Consider the following 24,775-nt stretch of genomic DNA (forward strand, 5'->3'; position numbering starts at 1 on the left):
GTCGAGTCCGTTCCAGTCTAGAAGAAGAGCGTCTATTGCTACTAGCCTCTGGATCTGATATCGAGAGCAGTAAGGATCCAGCCTCTTGTTCTTTGACGTGGCAAAGAGGTCTATGTGGTGGCCTGCCCCATAACTTCCCCACAGGCTCTGGCATACATCCAGATGAAGGGCCACTCTGTGGAAGGACCTGATCTTTCCCTGCTTGAGGAGATCTGCTCTTACATTCCTTTCTCCCTGCACAAACCTGGTGAGAAGCTTGATTCCTCTTTCTCTGCCCCACAGAAGAAGGTCTCTTGCTGTCTCGTACAGGAGAAGGAATGCGTTCCCCCCCATGTTTCCTGATGTATGCCAGAGCTGTAGTGTGTCCGCGTTGACCTGCACTACCGATCTTCTGACTTTGGGCTCGAAAGCCTTCAGAGCCAACCACACAGCCATCAACTCCTTTCTGTTGATGTGCCAGGCTACCTGGTCCCCCACCCAGGTACCTGACACTTCGCTGGTTCCCAGAGTTGCACCCCACCCCATGTCCGACGCGTCGGAGAACAACACCAGGTTGGGGGTCTGTGATTGAAGAGACAGTCCCTTCGCAAAGAGGTTGGGTATCTCCACCATAAGAGATGTTTCTGATGTCCTGGGATAACGACAGGGAGAACGTCAAATCCTGAGAACGACGACTCCAATTCCGATGAAGAAAGAATTGGAGTGGTCTCAGGTGCAACCTTCCTAGGGAAACGAATTGCTCCAGAGAGGAGAGCGTCCCCAGCAGACTCATCCACTCCTCACTGTGCATACTTCTTTCCCTCCCAAGAAGGTTGTTACTCTCTCGAATCCTCGGGCTATCCTTTCCTGCGAGGGAAAAGCCCGAAAACTCAGAGAGTTTCATCTGTATCCCGAGATACACACACTCTTGCTCGGGAATTAGTGATGACTTCTTGAAATTGACGAGAAGTCCCAAAGCCTTCGTCAATTCTAAAGTTACTTGTAAGTCCTTCAAACAAACGATCTTCTGAATTGGCCCTTATTAGCCAATCGTCGAGGTACATGGATATCCTCACCCCTTTCAAATGAAGCCATTGAGCCACATTCCTCAAAATCCCCGGTGAACACTTGAGGGGCCGTCGAGAGGCCGAAACACAGAGCCCTGAACTGAAAAATTTTCCCCCCCATCATGAATCTGAGAAACTTCCTCGAGGAAGGATGGATCGGTACGTGGAAGTAAGCGTCCTGTAAATCCAAGGAAACCATCCAGCCCCTGGACGAAGTGCTGCCAGCACTGATGAAGGCGTTTCCATCAGTGAACTTCTTCTTTTTCTACGAAGAAGTTCAGGGCGCTTACATCCAACACCGGTCTCCATCCCCCTGAGGCTTCGGAACTAGGAAAAGGCGGTTGTAGAAGCCCGATGAATGATGGTCTTTCACTAGTTCGATAGCCCCCTTCTCAGCATCTGATCTACTGCTAGATGGAGAGCTTGATTCATGATGGGGTCTCTGTACCTGGCCGTCAGTTCCCTTGGGATGGCCGTCAAGGGAGGTCTTTCGACGAAAGGGATGAGGTAACCTCTCATCAAAATAGAAAGGGTCCAAGGATCCGCCCCTTTTTGGGCCCAGCCCATCTTCTGCAAACTCTAAGAGTCTGGCGCCCACCGTTGATTGAAGGACTTGCAAGTTATTTGGGGGCTTTAACAGACTTGGCGAAAGTCTTACCCCTTCTTGAAGGTCTACGACCTCTAAACGTAGAGGTTCTTGATGAAGATGCCCCTCGAAAGGGTTCTCGAACACTTGCCTTTTCCTTCTTAGCCTTGGTAGGGAAGGAAGGGCGAGGTTTTCTTGCCGACTGTGCCAAAAGGTCCTGGGTGGCTTTGGCCGAAAGTGACCTCTGAAATGTCCTGCACTCGATGTTTCGGGAACAACTGAGTAGACAGAGGAGCAAACAGCAAAGAAGACCTCTGAGCATGGGAGACCGACTTCGTTAAGAAGGAAAACAATAAACCGACCTCTTCTTCACGATCCCGGCCCCATAAAGGGAGGCGATTTCACTCGCTCCGTCTCTTACCGACTTGTCCATAGAGACAAAAACACACACAAGATCTTCTGGCGAAATTGACTCTGGCACTTCAATTTTCTTGGCTAGGACTCCCAACGACAATCAAGGAAGTTAAATACTTCTAGCACTCTAACATACCTTTGAGCAAATGATCCAATTCATTCATTGCCCAAGTCGTCTTAGCAGAGTTAAGGGCAGTTCTCCTTGTCGAATCTACCAGTGCCGAAAAATCCGAATCAGCCGAAGACGGTAGACCAATCCTAAGGGCTCTCCTGTTTTCGTACCAGAAACCAGCGCGTCCATGATAACTTCGAAGGAGGAAAAGCGAACATCGTTTTCCCCGCTTCTTCTTTGGAAGCCATCCAGGAACCAAAACTCCTCAGTGCCTTCTTCATAGAAAGAGTTGGCTTCATCCTCACACAAGAAGAACTCTTCGCTGTCTTCGCCGTTGAAAAAAAGTGGAGTGAGGAGAAGGAGGAGCCGTAGGCGTAAGGGAATCCCCAAAAACTTGTAAAAGTAGCTCTGTAAGCTTTCTTGTAAGAAGAGACAGCAGCAGAAGTGTTCGGTTCCTCATCCGAACCTTCTAGGACGTCTTCTCGAGGCGAGCGCGGAAGATCCTTATGTGACGAAGGGATCCTAGCAGGAGTTGAGCGAGAGGTTGGAGAACGCCCTCTCTTAGAAGAGTTCACATCCACTGGAGAACGATGAGAAGATCTGGGAAGTCTACGATGAGACTCCCTCTTCGAGGTATACGGAATCTCAGCCGAAGGAGAGGTAGGGCTCCTACTCCGAGAATCCTCGGAAACATCCACAGGGCGCTTACGAGGAGGCGAGCGCTCCTACTATACTCTATGCGCCTATCCTGAGGCGAGCGGCTGCCAGGAGAAGAGCGCCTATCGAGAGCAGAGCGCTTGCGCGGCTCTCCATACCTGTCCAGTTGCGTACGATCAACGGAAGTCCGACTGGAAGGCGAAATGCGCCTACTAGGAGAAGGCTGCTTGCGAGACTCTTGACGTCTAACAAGAGGGTAACATTCAGGAGAAGGGCGCTTCAAAACTAACGAGCGCCTACTTGGAGAAGGGCGCTTCCGGGATTCCTGGTGCCTACCAAGAGACAAACGGTCAGGAGAAGTGCGCCTAGAAGCGGGAGAGCGCCTACACGGAGAAGGCGCTTGAAAGACTCTTGTTGTCTGCCCCTAGGAGAATAATCAGGAGTATGAACGCCTTAAAAGAGACGAGCGCCTACTAGGAGATCTATGTGCAGTAGGCTCTTGGCGCCTACCTTGCGGGGAGCGGCTAACAGTAGGCCGTCTATCATGCACACGACTCCTACCAGACTCTAGATGCCTGTCAGGAGAGAAGTCACGATCCGACACTCGAGGAGAGTGACATCTGGAAGAAGAACGCCTACTTGTATAAGGGCGCCTTCTAGAATCTTGAGGCTGCTGAGGAGAAGTTTCACGCGAGGGAGTTGAAGAAATCGCGTGATGAGCAGGTGCAGTGCGCTTACCGGAAGCGGGAATCCAATTTGGAGAAAAAACTTCTTTCTCCATAGAGCGTCCTACCGATGTTTGGCGTCTTGAAATCGAAAGAGAGCCAGGCCAGGCGAGCGAGGGCGCTCACGCGAGCGAGGGCGCTCACTCGAGCGAGGGCGCTCACGCGAGCCCCACCTTCATACGAAACCTCCCCATATGAAGGAGAACGATCCTCTGAAGAGCGGCGCCTAGATCTCTTGATCGGAAGAGAAACGTCCTTCTTCCTACGTGATCTAACTGCTAGAGAGTCTGCTAGCGCCGTGATCTGAGCTTGAAGTCCCGCGAGTACTCTCGTAGGAGAATCTTCTTGTTCTTCTCAGAAGCAGGCGCCGAGCGCGAGAAGAAGAACGATCACAGGATTTCTGGGTTTTCTTCGCCTCCACCGACGATTCTTCCGGGAAAACCTCCGGACTAGAAGCCAAAGGACTGCAGGGAGCCTTCCAAGCCCTCTTCAACGGGCGCGACGCATCCGGGGAGTTCCAACCTCTCTTCGGAGAGGGAGACGACGAAGAGGAGAAGCATTGGCGTAGGAGCTCCTTCTGTAGCGATCCGAGGCAGCCTGGGAGCGTACTTCAGGATCTGCCGAGGGACGCCTGACCGGTGGTGGGGGCTCTCCCCCTAGCCCTCCTGCGGCTTTCGACTTTCTACTCCACTGGAACTGGGAGTCTGGAAGAGGTCTAGGCCTAGAGGGCACTAAGGAGCCGGTCGCAGACGCACCCTCCACAACACTGGGGGACACTGCACTGATCACTAACACTCTCCTTACCTTCCAACTGGACGAATCTTCTGATCCATAGAACGATTCTTGGCTTTCAGAGCTGCCGCCTCCGAAGGCGAATCTTCGGCTTCGGTGCGGGGAGCCGGGGCTGCAACTTGGGAAGAAGGTTCTAATTCTACGTTAGTACTATTAGGATCCACATCCAACTCACTCATTCTAGATCTGCTAGAACTTCTAGAGGAAGCCTTACGCACTCTATCACGTTCCAACTTCCTAACATAAGAAGAGAGAGCCTTATATTCTTCTTCATTCAATCCCTTACATTCATTACAAGGGTTAGCAAAAAGCACATTCATTCCCCCTGCATTTCATGCAAACCGTGTGGGGGTCTACCGAAGCTTTCGGCAACCTCACCTTACATCCTTCATTCACGCAAACCCTAAACAAAACCGAAGTTTTAACTACCGATTCTAGATCAGACATCGTTTAAAGAAAATCAAACCTCAAAATCAAACGTCCACAATCAGCGTATGCCAAGCCAAACAAAGCGAATACGTCACCAAAAGAAGTCCAAATTAACTCCAGGCAAGCGAGAATCGAAAAACTATCGAGAGGAACCGACAACAGTTGTTATCGTTCCCGCGACAGAGAAAAATCTGACAAGCTTACGGGAGTGGTTCGTACATCCGCCACCCAGCGGCGGGTAAGGTAGACCACCTGACCTACCTGTTGCGTGTGCCGCGAGATTTGAAATTCTGTCGGGAACGTCGGAGACTATAGCTAAGTATATATCTGTCAGGGAAGTTCATGTACAAAAATAATGCCTAGAAAAAAAGACAACTGGAATACATGTACATATATTGTGTTTTACTATCAAGAGAGCACTTCATTTAAGCATTTTGTTAATAATCCTGAATAAAGTTCCTAGGACTAAATCTAATAAAATTCGGAATTATGTATACTATAACTACAGAATTCAAATTTCTCCTGAATTTCAAAGGGATTAATCGAACAAATAGTCATACTGGTTAATTTCAACTCCTGCAAAATACAAAATATGCCAGTTATCTCTCTAAAATATTTGATTTAGTGAAGCCCTACAGAACAATACCAACAAAAGTTATCCCTAAAAAAATTTTCATTTCATACCTAGCTGTAAGCACATGCATAGTAATATTGAAAAGAGTAACAAGATGCTAAGATCTTGAAATATAAAACTACATTAATTAAAATTATGCAACTTAAGCTAAACCACCCTTTACCAAACACAAGATGCTGTAAAAATTTTGAAACATTACAGTTCAACACCTAAAATCAAATCTACAATACTGCAAAGCATGCAAGCTCTGATCAGAGAAATCTGATTGAAGCATACAAACAAGCACTAATTGCATTACATTGAAGCATACAAACAAGCACTAACTTTTAAATGCATGACAACAAATACACAGTCTAGTGAAGCTTTCTGCAACAAACACAAAACTTTAAAAACTGGGCACAATAACACTAAAAAGCTCATTCCTGTCAAAAGTTTAAATCATAAACATTTGTTAACACATATTTAAAACACTGCACCAAGTAAATTAATATATTACTATGCTAAGATTAAATTGTTAGGCACATCCTCCATTACATACATACAAGACTGGGTAATAAGATTAATATGAGACATCACTCTTCTTCAAGCTCAGCCACGAGTATCCCTGCTCTTACTTTTATCACAGTTAGGACTTAAACTACCATATGCAATCATGTCAGGAAAGAAGTTAAATTTTCCTATCCATTAGCAGTGAAATTATTACTGCACTTTCCTTGTGTTACACCTGCCACCTTGAGTTCTAAAACCCTTGGCCTGAGAGTAAAGTGCAAATGAACTTTTCTGAATTCTGAATACGTATGTGATTTCCATTTTTAAAGCAATCACAAATGCTACAATAATAAAATAAAATTCATCAAGTCAAGTAGGTTACCTCTGAAGCTACTCAAACTTCACAATGTCTTCAAAATTGAATTTTTATATAATGCTTAAAACCTGTGGCTTTGTTGTGATCAACATTACTGAAGAGCATTTAAGCACAAGAAAAATCATAAAAGTGTGTAAAACAAAGGACACATATTTAACTGCACAATCTTCCCACATAGGCCATGGCTTTTTTTAACAGTTCTCCAAACCTTTGCAGTGTCATCGAGACAAATTTCTGTTGTGTCCCCATCACCAAGGAAAGTAGGGGAGTCATGCAAGGAAAGGTCAGTATCAGCAAGCTCCTGTGCAGCAACTGATGATTCAATAAGTACTTCACTAGTAGCAGGGACACTATCACTGGTGCTATTAGCAGGTGGTGGTGATTGATCAACAGATTCTGCAGTACCAACAACGTCATCAGTACCAACAACGTCATCAATACCAGTGACGTCAGTGGTACCAGCATCCTCTACGGGTGCATCAAAGCTACTCATGTTTGCAGACTCTACACAAGGTGCATCTACCAGCGTTGTATCAGGATCAGACGGCAGCTCCTGTGGGAGGTTCATGCCCAGATCAAGAAGAATGTTGTTGAAGGAGGAAAGTTGCGGAGAGGCAGTGGTACCAAGTACAGCATTAGAAGTAGATAAGGATATGGAGTCATTTATTGGTACAGAGGAAGAGCTTACAACAGGCTCAGGAACATCAATACTAATGGGAACAGGATTTGGAGGTGGAGAGGAAAAAATGCCTTGGGTATGTAAATTGTCTACATTATCATGGGTAAGACTATCAACTATTTTATGCCGAGGCTCTGAATCCTGTGAAAAAGGATCTTGAGGATCTAACCATGAGTTCTTCAAAGGTGAACTATGGGGTTCAGATGAATGTTCCTGTTCTGAGATTAAGACAGACCAAAATGAAATCTAAATGAGTCTTCAAACAATGGAGAGAGATCGTATCAACGCGGAAGTTGGTCACGGAGAGAGGAGAATAAGGCTGGAATCTCTTGAATATTTGTAGGGGAAATAAGAAGAGACAGGATAGCGGAGGAGGTTCAGTGAGGAGGATATGTTCTGGTGTAAGCTTTTAACAAGGGGAAGAGAGGAGAATCTAAGGCTGGAATCTCTTGAATTTTGTAGGGGAAATAAGAAAGACAGGGGTCAGCGGAGGAGGGAAGTTTCAGAGAGGAGGATAGTTCCTGTGCAGTGGTAAGGACCAGGGGAGAGGGCAAGGTGTAAGAGAGCAGGATCTTGTGCTTCATAGCTGACCTGCTCGTGCCTTCCCCCCCAGTGGGTGATTCCAGGGATACAGAGGAGAGACCACTCACAGGTGGTTCCCCACAGACTCAAAAAGATCAGTGGGGTTTACCAGCATGGGAGACACTGGGGGGGTCAGGGGTGGGGGAAGCAGCAGGCGAGGGAGATGTGAGGGGGGTCGCCGAGTCCCTCTTGCCGCCTGGGTTCCTCGGTGTAGTCAGCTCGCTCACGGGCGACTGTAAACAACACGAGTGACAACTATTACCACTACCACGGCACATGCAGCCATTTCATGCATGTCAAGGCCACACCTAGTCAGTCCTATGATGCTACTTCAAAAATTCTACAAGATAATTTCTCCTAACACCAATAAATATCAGAAGTAACTCATATACAAATACAGTAATTTGCCTATTCAATGCTCATCAGCAATGTTCTTCTGTAACAACAACAACTAAAAGATAACAATCAACACCAACTTAATTAAACATGAGAAGTGAATAATTTCATCATATACAAATTAAAAACTGAAATTAACTATAACTTGCCCTACTTATACTTTTTTGTACTTAATGAAGTACATATTGTAAAGGATAACTATCATTTAAATTGTGTCCAAATAACAAAAGACTGGGCTCTTCGACATAACCATAAATAAAAAACAATGTCAAATTAATAATGAAATTATATTGTGACCTTGACATGCAACTTCTAGCAAATATAAACTGGCATGCTTCTTAAATTTCATCACTGCTATCTCAGTAATACAAATTCTTAATTTAAACAAACCGCAGCACAATAGGGCAGCTGCTATTTTATATGTGATTGAAAACAAAAATGTATTTTAGTAGTAATCAGGATGCAATGTTAATGAGGTTTGTATATTTTGTTGAAGTGAAAAATACTGGATGAAATTGAAAGGATCTTTTCATAAACAAGGAAGGAGGCATAGACAACAGGAATTCAACACAAACAAGGTATAAGAAAACTAGATTGGCAAAGGGAGAAAGAAGTAATGTATCTGAAAATCAAGTTGAGCTTAATATGGGCAGTAAGAGAATAGATATCTTGAGAAAAAAGAACAGAGAATAGCCTTGCTTCATTAGATGAATGATAGTAAGTGACTGAGGGAAGAAGAGAAGGCCATAGTCTAATTGAATGAGGGTTAGAATGCTTACCAAACAGATGGGTATCTAGAGAAACTAAACACTGGGGAGCAAGATACAGGTGCTAAACTCCTAAGGATATAACACTTAAGTTTACAGTGCTTAGAAAACATTAATTTATGGCCTTAATCAATAATCGAGCATTACTGAGATAGCAACCATGAATGTGGTAATAATGAAAAATCAAGTAAAATAAACTCTTTATGAACAGCAAACAAATAATCAAAAGAAAACACTGAAAATTACCTTGAACTATCATGCATCAGAAGCTACTTTGAAAGAAACAAAATCTTTGCAAAGCTTAGCTCATATAGATCAAACTAAATACTTTACAGTATATATAAATATGATAGTGCTTAGACTTAATATAGTCACTTAATATGCATATAAACTTTAATTACTACATCTAGTACACATCATTAAAGAGCATCTTACCTGAGCAACAATACAAAAGAAAAATTATGAAGCCTAAAATTTACCATTATTTACCAAAAACAAAATGACTAACTCAAGTTTCATTTTGAAAAATGTCCTACTAAAGAGTAAGCAATACTCATTATGCACTGCCTGTCATAGCATTTATTAACATCTCTTAATTATAAAATAACCCTGATGGTATAAAAAAAAAGGCCTAAAGTGTTTTGTCACCAAACACACTACCTATATACATCAAATTCGCAAATACACCTTACGAATTGTCATAAACTTACTATAGTATCATCATGATTGTCATTTTAGCAGGAAACCTGTTGCAGACGACAATACTACTAGCACTACAGGACAGTACGTACTGTTTGAAAATTTCCTTAACCAAATAGCCCAATGATTCTTAGTTAATTACGTATGTAAATTTTCTTAGCAGAAAAGAACTTTCCTCTTTAAGATAGTGCAAAACCAATGATCATTACCAGAATGATCCTTAAGTTTTCTATAGGCTGTAATCCCTATGGGTAAATATAAACCTACAGTCTCAGTTACTTCCCATACTTTTACAAAGCTTCATCAGCTGCAAGCCTAGTTACCTTTATTATTATTGTCCTAACACTTTTTTTTTTTAAGATACTTAATCAAAACTTTCAAACTAACTTCTCCTGTCTTATTACTTTACCTCTAAAGGACCATTTCACTTCAAAACACTGTAATCCAAAAATTTGTAGTGATGTTAAATCTTTTGCGACATTTTCACATTTTCTTGTTAATTTATTCACATACAGATGTATGAAATACTAATCAGTTAACCATCTAACATACACATTGACTTAATGGACATTCCTTGCCTTTAAAACAAAATAAAATTTAAATTCATGGAATAAGTAATTTACTTCTATGTCTTGAAATAAAGCTAATACGTACTGTACTATGACAATAATTATCCTCCAAAGTTCTCTATTTCGCACATCAATTCTGTTATCAAAAAATATTCTACTCCAGAATTTAGTTTGCCGATGGCCAAGTCCTATAATGAGCAACGCTATGAAAAATCAAAAGCATCACCTATACTACACAGCAGCTAAGTGTTTGGATACTGGAAAGGATGTCACACCTATCATTTGACGCAAAAAACTAAGCATGGTTGTCTGTACGTAATTTATTGTGGTTAAAGGCATCAATTAAAATGTATTGTTATTGCTTCCTCAAATCCCATCACTAAGACAGGCCAAATATGACAATTTGTCGAAAATGTATTGTTTATGATACAATAAAGTTTTTTGTATGCATACTTACCTGGCAGTATATATATAGCTTATCCTCTTGACGCACTGGCAGAAGAATTTCAAAACTCGCCGCAACCGCTAGTACACTGTAGTTCATGGTGATGGCCACCCCGCTCCCGTGGCGCTGGTACTTGGAACTATTCCCGTTTTCCTCAAGATTTTCTCTGAACCCTGTCTCCTGAGGGGAGGAGGGTGGGAGGGGTTTAATTATATATTACCTGCCAGGTAAGTATGCATAAAACTTTATGTATCATAACAATACCATTTTTATGCATGACACTTACCTGGCAGGTATATATATAGCTGATTGACACATTTGGAGGTGGTCATAGACAGCAAATCATCGTCATAATTCAAAAATTAACTAAATTTTTAGAACTATGTATTATGTTCCTTACCTGCTAAGGTAGCTGACTTCGTAGGTCCTGCCTCTTAGCCTGCTAAACCTTAGTAGCTCTCAACTAGGACGTGACCTGTTTGTTGAGAAAGCTAACAATAAGGGCCTGACAACTGGACGTGACCAATTTGTTGACAGAGAACCCTAGCCCTCATTTACCACGGGCATTCATGCTAGGAAAGTTAGTCACCTGAACCACACACACATATAATAAACACTAACCAACAGACTGAGCTGGTCTTAACCTTCTCAGACAACTCATAAAAACACTATAACCTAATAATATAAAAACCTAGCATGTTATTAGGTTATGGGGTGGAAACTCCTTTGCCCAGTACTGTACCTGAGGATACATACGGGCCTAACGTTTGACAATTATCAAAAGTTGTCTTCACGTCTCTAAGGTAATGAGAGGCAAACACAGAGTTTGTCCTCCAATACGTTGAATCTATAATGTCCTTGAGGGCTAAATTTTTCCTGAATGCTAAGGACGTAGCTACTGCTCTCACCTCATGAGCTTTAACTTAATTATACCGAAGCATTCCTCCTGACAAAGCAAATGAGCATCTTTAATGACTTCTCTTACAAAGAAAGCCATTGCGTTTTTAGACATAGGTCTAGTAGGATCTTTAACGGAGCACCACAGAGAACATGAAGTTCCCCTAATGCTTCTTGTTCTTTCTACGTAAAACCGTAAGGCTCTTACTGGGCAAAGAACCCTTTCTTGTTCTTGACCTACCAGATCAGCCAGTCCTTCAATCTCAAATGATCTTGGCCATGGATGCGAAGGATTCTCATTCTTTGCTAAGAACTCCTGTTGAAAAGAACAACTGCTTTGTTGTGCTTCCAACCTATTTGCTTGTCAATAGCTTGCAGCTCGCTAATCCTTTTAGCTGTAGCTAAGGCTACTAAGAAGATAGTTTTCTTCGTTAGCTCTCGCAAAGGCGCACTGCCCATAGGTTCGAACTTATCCGTCTCCAAGAATTTGAGAACGACATCCAAATTCCAAGAAGGGGTTCTGCACCGTCGATCCTTCTTTGTATCAAAACGATCTGAGGAGATCTCTAAGATCTGCGTCATTGGACAGGTTTAAACCTCTGTGTCTAAACACTGCAGACAACATACACTTATAGCCTCTAATCGTCTGATTAGCCAAACCTAGTTCTTTCTTCAGGTATAGCAGGAAATCTGCAATCTGTGTCACAGAGGTACTGGATGAAGAAATCTTCCGATTCTTACACCATTTACGGAAGTTCTCCCACTTCGACTGGTACACTTTGATAGTCGATGGCCTTCGTGCTCTTGCAACTGCCTTCGCTGCTTCTCTAGAAAACCCCCTCGCTCTGACAAGTCTTTCGATAGTCTGAACGCAGTCAGACCCAGAGCGAGGGTGTTCTTGTGGAACCTGTCGAAGTGGGGTTGTTTGAGAAGATCTACTCTCGTGGGTAGACTTCTCGGAGAATCTACTGTCCATTCCAGTACCTCTGTGAACCACGTTTGGGCGCCGGCCAGTATGGGGCTATCAGGGTCAGCCTTGTTCCTCGACTTTCCCTGAATTTTTTCATTACCTTTCCTAAAATCTTGAACGGGGGGTGGGAAAAGCGTACGCATCTAGACCCGTCCAATCTAGTAGGAAGGCATCGACTGCGACTGCAAGAGGGTTTCGGGATTGGAGAACAATAGTTCGGTAACCTCTTCGTCGCTGCGGTAGCGAAAAGATCACTACTGGAGTGCCCCAGAGCTTCCACAGTCTCTGGCATACTTGAAGATGCAACATCCCACTCCGTGGAAAGCACTTGTCCGTCCCTGCTCAACAGATCCGCCCTGACGTTCTTCTCTCCCTGAATGAACTGGTGAGCAGGGTGACGTTTTCTCTCTGCGACCAAAGAAGAATCTCCTTCGCCAGGTTGCAAAGGGACAACGAGTGGGTTCCTCCTTGTTTCCGTATATATGCCAGAGCTGTGGTATTGTCCGCGTTGATCTGCACCACTTTGCCGCTGATCCACGGTCTGAACGCTTTCATAGCCAAGAAGATCGCCATCAGTTCCTTCCTGTTTATGTGCCATGCCTTTTCTTCTTCGCTCCAAAGGCCTGACTCCTCCCGAGGGCCCAGCGTCGCTCTCCAGCCTGCGTCTGACGCGTCGGAAAATAATATCCGGTCTGGGTTCCTCTGCTGGAGTGACGTACCCTCTGACAACCTCTCCGGAACTAGCCACCACTTTAGTTCCTCCTTTATCTTCGAAGGAATTGGAAACCGGAAGGAATCTGGTTGCGATCTTCTTGGCCAGACTTCGTTCAGAAAGAACTGTAAGGGCCTCATGTGAAGTCTCCCTAGTGAAATGAACCGCTCTAACGAAGAGAGTGTCCCCAGCAGGCTCATCCACTCTCTCGCTGAGCATTGGTCTTTCATTAGAATTCTTGCACTTTCCGTATACACATGGTCTGCCTTTCGGGTGACGGAAAAGCCCGAAAAGTCACTGAGGATATCAGAATCCCCAAATAAACTAGTTCCTGAGAGGGGATCAATCGTGACTTTTCCAGGTTCACCATCAGACCCAGTTGCTGAGTTAATTCCAATGTTACGTCCGTGTCCTCCAGGACATTGCTGTTTTGATTGTGCTCTTATGAGCCAATCGTCGAGGTAGAGAGAGACTCTGACTCCTGCCAAATGAAGCCACTTCGCCACATTCGACCATCATTCTTGTAAAAATTTAGGCGCGTGCACAGCCCGAAACACAGGGCTTTGAATTGATATCCTTCCCTGGATCACGAATCTCAAATATTTCCTGGACCTTGGATGAATTGATATGGAAGTACGCATCCTGAAGGTCCAGTGTTACCATCCAGTCCCCTGGTCGTACCGCTGCCAGTACTGAATCGTTCGTCTCCATCGTAAACTTGGTCTTTTCTCTACGAACAAGTTTAGCTGGCTTACGTCCAGTACCGGCCTCCAACTTCCTGATGATTTCGGTACTAGAAACAGACGGTTGTAAAACCCTGGGGATTCGTGATCCAGAACGGTTCTATTGCCCCCTTTTCTATCATGGTGACGACCTGATGCCAAAGAGCCTCTCTCTTCTCTAAATCGATGTAATGAGCCCCTAGGGCTCTCGGAGCTGTAGCGAGAGGTGGTTTCTTGAGAAAGGGAATCTTGTACCCTTCCTTCGCTACCTTTACGGACCAAGGATCCGCTCCTTTGCTTTGCCAGACTTCCCAGAAGTCTAAAAGTCTGGCCCCCACACAAGTCTGGAGGACTTCTGACTCATTGTTTGGTTGAAGTTTTGGCCCCTCTTTTGGTTGGAACTCTTTTCCCTCTAAATGCTGGTCGAGCGAAAGTCCTACCCCGAAAGGGCTGCTGTGCTGTCTTCGTATCCTTCGTAGTCTTATTCATGACCTTAGAAGGTAAATACTTCCTTACCGATGACGTAAGAAGATCTTGAGTCGCCTTCTGAGTGAGGGAGAGAGATATGTCCTTAATGATCTCTTGCGGGAAGAGCTGTCCTGACAGAGGAGAGAACATCAACTCCGACTTTTGCGCGTTCGACACTCCTTTAGCAGCGAACGAGCATAAGAGATGTCTTTTCTTCAAGACGCCTGCTGTAAAAATTGAAGCCAATTCATTAGCTCCATCTCTCAAGGCTTTATCCATACAGGACATAATACTTCTCGACAACTCGGATACTGACTACTCTTCCATCTTCCGAAGATCGAGCCAGGGCCCCCAACGACAGTCAAGAAAATTAAACACCTCAAAGGTCCTAAAGATACCTTTGAGTAATGGTCGAACTCCGACGAAGTCCACCACACTTTGGCTGAATGCAAAGCATGTCTACGGGAGCTATCCACTATGTTGGAAAAGTCTCCCTGGGAGGAGGCAGGCACTCCCAGGCCAAGACTTTCCCCCGTAGCATACCAACACCAGACTTCGAAGCCAACTTGGCCGGAGGAAATACAAAAGAAGTCTTCCCCGACTCTTTCTTCTCCTTCAACCACTCATTTACGCGTTGAAGGGCTTTCTACTTGTCTGTTAATCGTTTAATTTGGTCTCCCATGGACGCAAAAGGGCAGCGAACACTTTCACTATTTGTGGATCAGTAGTATCCTCAGATACAGCAACTGGAGCAGGAGAAACCTGGGGGGAAGGTGCTACATCTACATGTGAATGAGCTGGAGAAGACACATGCAAAGATTCATCCAAAGGTTTACTCGAAGATCCCGATCTTTCACTCCTAGATACAGATCTTCTAACCCGATCTTTTCTAATCTCTCCACATACTTCATAAGAGCCTTCCACTCTTTCTCATTCAGACACTGACATTCATTGCACCTATTGTCCCACGTACATACAAACTCCCGACACTTCTTACAAATAGAATGTGGATCTACCGATGATTTCGGCAGTCTCACCTTACACCCTTCTTTCACACAAACTCTAAACATACTTCCTGAATCAGACATACTAAACAAGGTCCAAACAAAATGCGATTGCCACTCTAACTTCGTGAATACGATACCAATATCCAAAAGTCAGATAACGAGCAGGAAATTCTAACAGAGAACCAACAACGATGTTGCCGGTTCGGCTGGCAGAGAAAATCTGAGGAAAACGGGAATAGTTCCAAGTACCAGCGCCACGGGAGCGGGGTGCCATCACCTGAACTACCAGTGTACTAGCGGTTGCCGCGAGTTTTGAAATTCTGCCAGTGCGTCAAGAGGTAAGCTATATATATACCTGCCAGGAAGTGTCATGCATAAAATTGCATTTTGTCCTAACTATACAAACCTGAGGTCCTTTAACAATAGGAAGTAGCTAGCGGCAGCTGGAACGGTCGTAAGCTTCGAACAAGGGGGAACGGTAGTTAACTGCTTGTCCGATCGTCGCGCGCCGCGCGACTGGGAGGTAAACAAATCACTTTTGCTTTTGGCGGCCATGCAAAATACGCAGAGTGAGGGGTGGCATGAGGAGGGACTATATGTAAAGGACCTCAGGTTTGTATAGTTAGGAAAAATGCAATTTTCGACAAATTGTCATTTGTTCCGATACGTAATACAAACCCTCGGTCCTTTAACAATAGGAAGACTCACTCTTGGTGGGAGGAATATGAGTCTTTTGATGAAAAGACTGGTGTTCGTCCATCCCTGGAATGCCTCCCTGGTCGTAAGAGCGAGGGAGGGATCCAAGCCTCTGTCCGATTGATCGGGGTGTGCACCACCGCAGGATCAATGGTCAGACCTCTGGGCCGAGTACTAAGAGAGAGGCAAGCGTATCTCTTCGTACCAGCAAGCAAGAACTTGTTCCTGTTTGCAAGAGGCAACATAAAGTATGGGTTGTCAAGCTGGCATCCACTTCCTCCCCCTTGTTGGAGGAAGTGGTGGATATACGCTCCTATCCCTAGTGAAAGGGATAGGATGGGGCTCTGTTAAGTAGCTCACCTGCATCTTGTCCTTATCCAGCAGGTGACGACCGTGTCCCTCTAACCACAGGTAGAGGGGAAGAGATAGGGAAGAGAGACCAGTCACACACTCATTCACCATCCATTCTTACGGTCACACCAGGACTCGATGCTGTTCAGCCTGCGAGGGTCTGGGTTCGCTACACAACGTGTTGAGCAGCCACCACGGGTCCCAAGGAAAAAGATCCAAGGACCTGTGGGCAATATCCCGAAGGTAGAAGGAAGGGCATGTGGTCTGGTTGGACCAGACCCCTGCCTTCAGTACCTGCGCCAAGGAGAAGTTCTTGCGGACAAGGCAGCATCTCCTTCGCATCGAAGGCGGTGAAGTCCATTAGGGAGGGGATTGTGAACGACTCGAACCAATCGTCAGGGACCGAAGGGTTCTGAGTCTTCGCTACGAAGTTCGGTACGAAATCGAGCGTCACGGATCCCCATCCCCTGGATGCTTGACTTCGCAGGAGAAGTCATGCAGTTCCTCAGAGGAAAAGAAGGAAATAGTCGCATGACCTATCCCTCTTCTCTACTTCGGTGATGTCCAGTACCCATACCGGTCTGTCCGTTAGCAACGAAGTCTCTCGCATCCTCCTATCCCCATGCAGCGAAGTTCTCGGTAGTGGATAGGACACCGACACTCCATGGTGGGTGTCAAATGGTATGGGTACTGTGACAAGCTATTAAACGAAGTAATGATTGCTCTGTAACAACCGAACTAAGTCAACAGCGTAGTTCGTAACTGACTCGGCCGTTCTGACAGCTGCCGACTGACTGCGTTCGGTAGGAGGCAAGTTGTCAAAGCATCCGAGTAAGTCACGTGACCTTCGCCTTTAAAGGGTATGCCGAGAGACCAAACCAAATAATGTGTATTTGTTTTTGTCACCAATGCCGGACAGCGAGGTGATGATTCTCTTAAGGCATGTGCCCAACAGGCGAAAGTCAATTGCCTTCTAGAGACCGAGGGTCCCTGAAGGTAAAACATCTCATGGTTGTTGAATCTCAGCTAAGGAGAAACAACACTATGTACCGTTGAAGACGAAGGTAGATATTGAATGCAACCTACGTCTTCACAGACGAATCGAGAGAAGGAATTCTCAAGATTCATAAACCTGTGCTTACAAATGACTGAAAACGCTAACCGCTATTTCATTGCTGTCCGGTGAGAAGTCGTAGTTGCAATGAAAGCGGGCGTTCTTCAGAAATGAAAAACACAGGGGAAAGCCGCCTGAAGACTGCTTCTCATGGTTTCTGAACATTTGGAAGTAGAGCTGTCAGGTCGGAGAGTGGCAATGTCTCTGACACATCTCGTAATTCGGGTTGAACAATGAACAATTGTATACCTACGAATACGAGATATTTTGAAGACAAACTCCGATTGTCTGCAAAAATCATTCGCATTATCGCAGTGCGATGCAGCGGGAGACTTGTACAGAACTTCTGTTACCGTGCGTAAACAGAAAGATGAAAGAGTCCAAGAGATATCTCTGTTGAAAATTCTCGCAATGTCGAAGGCGATGGAATCTAGCGTCACAGCAGTAGATGGGTCCTTCATTATTGCGAGAATCCCGTTAATCAGAGACCTAAGTCCATGATTGTTGGGCAGAGATACTGGTTCGGTAGTCAATCAAAGCAGGGTCAGAGAGAGGACATACGATGACCGTGCATATCGGAGGCCCAGCTGATACTGAGCTGCTATCAGGCAGTTCAATACGCAGTAGTTGAGCCTGAGCTCTCGCTGACTCGTTCGTCCTGAGTTGCCAGTAATCCATTATTCCACGAAGGAATGCGTTCGGCTAGAACTACCGAGCATAAAAAACGATATGCTCGAGCAATTTATATTTAGGCGAAACGAATTTCGGTAAATATAACAGTTGAAAACTGGTGTTGTCGTGACAAAACCATAAGTATATAAAATTGAAACTGAAAACTCCTGGGAGGTTGCAGGCAACCCCGCGTTCCAGTTCAATTAGAATACTTCTCTTATAAGTCGCAATCCGTAGTTTCACTAGGATATGCGCCTACCCCTCGACCAATTCAACTGCTTAGTAGAATCATGTCGCGAGGTTAATATACGTAGTATATTTGTAGGATTCTGAACAATCGATCTCCATCCTAAATTCTTTCCTTCAAGAAAACAAAATAAGGATTGGAGATCGACCACCTTCGATCTCTATCAAAGAGAGTGAAGGAGAAGTCTTCCTCGAAGGAAAGCTTCAATGGTGAACAGAATACTAAGAACGATAGTTTCAAGCCAAACTGGATATTCCGTCTGATCTTCTCTAGTCCGGGATTGGTGGTCGCCTACTGTGAGAATAGTTTTCTTCAGCAGCAGTCTTCTTCCCACCTGCTAGAAATTCCAGGAATTCGCAGGCATAGGCGAGGTTCCCGATTATCGTGTATATCGGGGATTCTCGTCTTGCTCACTTTGGACCGATGGTCTCGCCTAAGTGTTTGGAGATCGTAAAACTCGAACACTGAATGCGTTAGAAATTCCGTAGAATTCTAAGCAGTCTGCGAAACCCCACGAATTCGCCAAACGATATCGGCTGGTGGTCCTCTCGATTCCCGTAGAAATCGAGAATGGGGCAGGATCCCTCCTCAACGACCGGGGCTTACGTCAGGTAGGACCCGAAGGTCCCCCCCCCGGTAGCGCAGTCCCGAACGTGGGATCCTACAGAGAAATCTCTGTAGGATCCCTCCCCTTTCCCTCGTAACCGTAAGGAGAGAGGGAGGGATGGGGGGAGGAATTGGATACTCGCTCGCCTTCCCAGTGGAACTAGCAGTCGGAGAAGAGTAGGAACAGCCATCGCCTTGCGGCGATGGCCTCTCAGAGTCTGGAAAACGTATCGTCAGGAGAAAACGTTTTCCCGCGGAGGGTTACGAACTCTCACTGTAGGTAAGGGTCTGCCGCCACTGTGAACGTCGTCTGGGTGGGGCTGATCGACACCTGACAGGAGAGAGCCGATACCGTCCTCCGACTCATTCCAGTCCTCGTCGAGGTCGAAACCTCTCAGGAGGACCGAAGGAGTATTCAAATACGGTGTCCGAAGACACGTAGAAACGCCGCTGTCGCAGTAGAGGAGGTGGAAGTAGCTTGATCGACGGCCAGAACTGAGAGAGCCTTCTTGTCCGGAGACGAGAGACTCTGGTTCGAGACAGAATCGGCAAGTTCCGATCGCGGCAGACCCACCGTCGGTTTTTGGGTTCCCTCTCGGGCCCCAAACGACTCGAGCAGAGACGTGGGCTCTGCTGGTGGGAGCGGCAATCCTTCCGCCAGGTCATTATGCTGACGAATCAGCTTAATGACTTCTGCAAATTCCTCTGTATCTCGGGAGTAACCGTGTCTTGCGGAGTAGGACCGTCCAGTCCCTCCAACAAGAACAGATCCCGAGATACTCCTCCTTCAGAAGGAGGAACAGCGGCAGACCCCTGACGGTCGCCTTCAGCTACTTGCGCGTATTGTCCTGGTCGGTCCTGGAACCGTGCCTGGTCCATACGGCGTCATAGCTGGGGTCACGAGCGGCGTACCTCTCGTGATCGCTCCTCGGTACCTCGCTCCTCCCGGTATAGCCCGAGGAGGTTGAAGGTACGGGAGAGGCAGACCTGACGCTCCCTCCTCGCTCGCTGGCAGGACCAGCGTGCGTGGAGGGCTGCTGCTGATCGTCAACCCGCGGTGACGGTCGAGCAGCAGGCCTAGCCTTACCGCTCGCCTGGGGCGATTGGCTCGGCTGAGAACGTCGAGACCGATCTCTAGCGTCAGGCGAGCTGCCGCTGGTCACCGTCTCCGCCCGGTCCCATCGGGAGCGGCGGACGGGTGACCTGCTAGGCTCTCTGTCGCGTCGAGACCGGCCAGCGTCCTCTCGGCGCGTCGAGTCGCTGGTACCAGCCGTGGCTGGTACCGGCGGCCGCGGGGACTCCTTCCTCGCCTCAACCCGTGGCTGGTCAGCGACCGTCACGTCAGCCCGAGCAGCCAGTTGATCGCTGCGAGAGCGTCCACTGGCCTGGCGAGAGTCGTGTGCACGATCTCGCCAGTCTTCTGCTCGCGCCGTGTCTTGACGGCGAGCGAGCTCGGGCGTCAAAAACTTTGGCTGGACGGTCTTCTTTGGAAGAGCGTCCACTCGGTGCTTCTCGCGAACGAGAAGCGGCCGAGACGGAACCTGGTTTAGCGGCAGAACCGCTAGCACCAGGTGAGGACGCACCAGCCGAGGCTGGTGCACCTCTGTCCCCGTCGCCTTCTTCTTTGCAGAAGAAGCGACGGGCCCGTTCCCGAAGGAACAGGAGGACCAGCAGAAGAGCTCCCCAGTTTCGCCTGAGCGAGCCGGGCCCTTAGAAGATCCCGAAGGAGTCTTCTTAGGGGGGGAGGAGGCAACCTTCTTCTTCTTCGGCTGTTTGGCCTTAGAAGTCGAAGGGGAAGGAGAGGCAGCAGACGACGAAGACGACGACGACACCTTCTTCCTCTTCCTCCTCTTCTTCGCCAGGTTCCGCAGGACAGACGTCAGGTCTTCCATCCAGGAGGGAGCCGGGGCAGTTGCCGAAGCAACAGGGCCCGACTGCACCTGTCCGGAAAAGACCTGAGACTGTGACAGCACCACCAACAGCAGGAACAACAGGAACAGGTCCAGGAACAGCAGGAACATCTGAAAGTGAATGAGCAGCAGGCACCTGATCGAAAGGGAATTGAGCGGCTGGGACAGCAACAGGTACGGCAGGCACGGCAGGTACCACAGAAGAGCCAGGCGTCCTGTCGGCAGCTACCGTCATCCTCGGCACTGGCAGCAGGTCCAGGGGGGTTCTTTGGGCAGCGGAAGTCCGGGGTCGGCAATACAAAGAACCCAGGTGGCGGTGGCACCGTCCTCTTGGCACGGCAGGAATTGGTTTCTGGATTGCAGCCGTGGGTGTTTACCGACATGACATGTGGTGTACACCAGGTGCGGTGGCATCTCATATGCTGGTGTCGAGATTGTGGTTTTTGTAGTGGTTACGTACCATGAGTGACCACTGCCGACTCCGCCAACCGAATGAATCACCCCTGTATGCCGGCCTGCAGTCCCAGCGACTCCCACACCTGTCCGCAGGTCGTCCTTCGCTGAAGGCACACCTGCGGAAGCAACAGTCGGGTTAGTTAGAGGGGCTTCCTCGCGCCTGGGGGGAGAAGAACCCCACCCAGAGCGGACGGAAGACCCCGAGTACAACTGGACGTCCGGGCAGCGGGCGCCCTCCTCCACACTCGACGGATCGAGAGAGGAGAAGGACTCCGCTACCCCCCCCGCAGGGGAAGGCGCGAAACGTGGGGGCTGGCCGGCCGGGGGCAGGAAAGAGGACGAATTGTCCGTTACCAAAGGAGTCACTGGACTTTCCGATGACTTCTTGTGCCCTCGTACAGCACCCACTACGCCTCGGACCAATGCATACACGTTACACAGGGCTCGTTGCGGGAGCACTCTCGCCCCCGACAACGAGTACAAACCTCGTGAGGATCTACATCTACATCCAAGGTCGTCTCCCACGGATGTAGCACCTGCGGTAACATAGATAGATTAGTAAGAGTTCCCTCACGCACGGGGGGAAGACATGCCCCACCCCGAACGCAAGGAAGACCCCAAATACAAATACAATGAAGAAGCTGAGCGGGGGGCAGGAAGGAAGACGAAGAATCGGATACCACGGGAGTCGCGGGAGAGCTTCCGACGACTTCCCGGCAGACCTTCGCTTCCCCTACCCCCCGCACAGCAGTGAAAAGTAATATGAAAATGAAACAGAATACTGCCCTTGCGATTCACTTCATAGAACTTAAAGGAGAAAAGATCATTCCCGGGTAAGAACGGAAACTTGATCCAATAATATGATGCTATCATAAAATTATATATGAAAATGAAACAGAATACTGCACTTGCGATTTCATTTCACATAAAAAAACTGTAAGGATCAATTCCCGGTAAGAACGAAATTTGATCCAAATTAAATTTCATGCAATAAATAAATGAAAATGAAAAGAATATTGCAATTGCGAATCCACTTTCATTGCATTCTATTATACAAAATTAAAAGGCTCGTGCCGAGCACAATCACACTCTCGGTAACGAACGCACAGGGCAAAAATATAATGAAAAGAGTACTTACATTTTTCAATTACACACTTTCGCCCAAATACATGACTCGGCGCGAGCGCGCCCGCCCTCGGCACCGAGACATAATTCAAGGGTTCAATTCATGAAAAGAGAGGAAATCGCCGCATCTACGGCGATAACTCCATGTTGGTTCATAATTAAGTAATGAAAATGAAAACAGTGTACTTACAGTTTCATTTTCAAGTCAAACAAACCATTAGTAGAAAACACAATATAAACAAAGCATACGACGATGAAGCGGGCAGAGAGCGATGACGAACACGTCCTTCACACCCGCGGCCGAAAGCAAAAGTGATTTGTTTACCTCCCAGTCGCGCGGCGCGCGACGATCGGACAAGCAGTTAACTACCGTTCTCCCCTTGTTTCGAGCTTACGACGTTCCAGCTGCCGCTAGCTACTTCCTATTGTTAAAGGACCGAGGGTTTGTATTACGTATGGAACAAAAAATGTGGTCTTTGCATGTACCCAGACTCTACATACTTTTTTCAGGAACCTTAGGGTGCTACCTTTCATCAGCAATCTCTATATTTCTACAGCCCAGTTCATTTGTTTGCCAAGTCTTCCCAGTTCACTTTCATTGCTATCTGTATTGCCTTACCTCTTGTGAATTTGCTTGTCCCCAAAAGTTTTGCTGAATAAGATTCGTATTTTACTGTACAATTGTTATTTCATTTGCGGATTATTTCATTTACTGCTGGACTTTGTTTGCAATGAGTCTCAGCCACAAGTTGTCAATCTGTGGCTTAGCCTGATTAAGAATCTGGTAGATATACACCCTGATGCATCAACGGGATAATCTAGATTTGAAGGCCTTTCCAACACAAGATAAAATAAAGGACTTCCAAAATTTTTCTTTTGACGGGTCATAGCTTAGGTTACAGAATCAGAGGTCTTTCCACTTCAATTGCTTTCAGATGATGGGCTATTTCAGGCACTTGGAGCGCTAACCATATCTATTTCATTACGAAACTTGACATCATTTCATATAAGCAGAATGTAAACACTTATATAGTACAGTAGCTGCTTATAATATTTCTGAATAGTACCTTTTTATATGTGCTTAACACTTCAAGAAAGTACGTACGCTAAATCAACGTAGATTATGAAGTGAAGAGCAAGCAAACAAAACAAAACAAAAATTCAAAAGATAGCTCAAGAGAAATGGAACTATCATGTTATCTAATCAGGGGCGTTTATGCTGGCGTATTACTGATCCAATCCAATAAAGGCGTATTATTATATTTTATAAAAAATACCAATCATACAGATTTCCCCAATACTGTACCTGAAAGCATTAAAATCTACCCATGGCAAACATAAAATAGGAGGCCTCTGCTTCCAGTGTACCTAGCCTGGCCCACTATGGACAGTAATGAAGGTGATTGCAACAATCCTTTGGTCACTGCCAGCAATACCTAAGCCTTGAACATCAAAATAGGTTGGTATAAAATATAAATGCGATGAACATTAACTACCAATAAAAAAGCAAATTAGGGCCCCCAATCCGAATATGTCCTACATGCAATGAAAACAAAGACTGCTTTATTAGATCGCTAACAATTATATCCATAGTTGTTACTAAACAACCCTGAACTTACTTGGTATGTACAAGCTCCTTCACTTACAAAATGTCAGCCCAAGTCAATGGAATGATGTAGGCCAGACAAGTTTGTCATACCAAATCTACTCCAGAGAATATCACCTGTTCTAATAACTGTATATTTGGTCATTATGTTTATACATCATGAGTAATACTGTGATGAGTTGACCAAACTGTATTGTACCAACATATCATCATCATCTTCATTCATTTTTGGAGGCATTACTTTTGGCCCTCTATGCATCCATTCACATTATTTATTGTTCAGGTTTTGTGTCAACTTACTGGGTAGTCTGGGTGCATTTTATTCCAAGGTCCTTAAGCCAATATCTTTGCTGCATCTGGGCTCCAGTGATTTTTATCTGAGTATGCGACGCCATGTGCTTATGCTGTCTGCAGTGCACACTTTTCTTTTCTTGTGGTATTACAGTTTTTTGCACACTTCTTTTCTTGTGGTATTACAGTTTTTCATCTTTAAAAACAAAGTATGGTAAACACAACAGGAATCTTATATTCGTAATCAATAAAGCATAATGATAACTGCTGCCTTGTTTAACATGCACAGACATGTCCTTTCAGTAATGATTTAAAAAATAATCATAACTGAAAGCATTACTTTTACTCGATTAGTTGGGACTTGCAGTTTTGAACAAGCACTTGTTAATGTTACTGATGTTTTACTATACTGATATAAAGTGTCATTATGAAAGCTACATTTCTTATATCGTAATGTCTCATTTTAACGTGATGTCTCACTTTTAACAAAATCAATCTGTACTGTAATATGTAGACAGCCCTCAATTA

At 45.9% G+C, this 24,775-nt stretch overlaps 2 protein-coding genes across 2 annotated transcripts in view; one reads left to right on the forward strand and one right to left on the reverse strand.

The window, feature by feature from the left end:
• Window positions 1–7,174, reverse strand: part of LOC135216198 (RNA-binding protein 12-like) — a 48,105-nt gene extending 40,931 nt beyond the window's left edge. The window contains exon 1 of the mRNA XM_064251337.1: window positions 6,469–7,174. Within this exon, the coding sequence (XP_064107407.1) occupies window positions 6,469–6,828 (360 nt within the window). The 5' untranslated portion in view covers window positions 6,829–7,174. The remainder of the gene's footprint in view (window positions 1–6,468) is intronic.
• LOC135216229 (sorting nexin-2-like) overlaps window positions 1–24,775 on the forward strand; it is a 131,412-nt gene that overhangs the window by 88,167 nt on the left and 18,470 nt on the right.

The sequence above is a fragment of the Macrobrachium nipponense genome, chromosome 6 (genome assembly GCF_015104395.2).
Source record: "Macrobrachium nipponense isolate FS-2020 chromosome 6, ASM1510439v2, whole genome shotgun sequence".
In the NCBI taxonomy this organism is placed as follows: Eukaryota; Metazoa; Arthropoda; class Malacostraca; order Decapoda; family Palaemonidae; genus Macrobrachium; species Macrobrachium nipponense.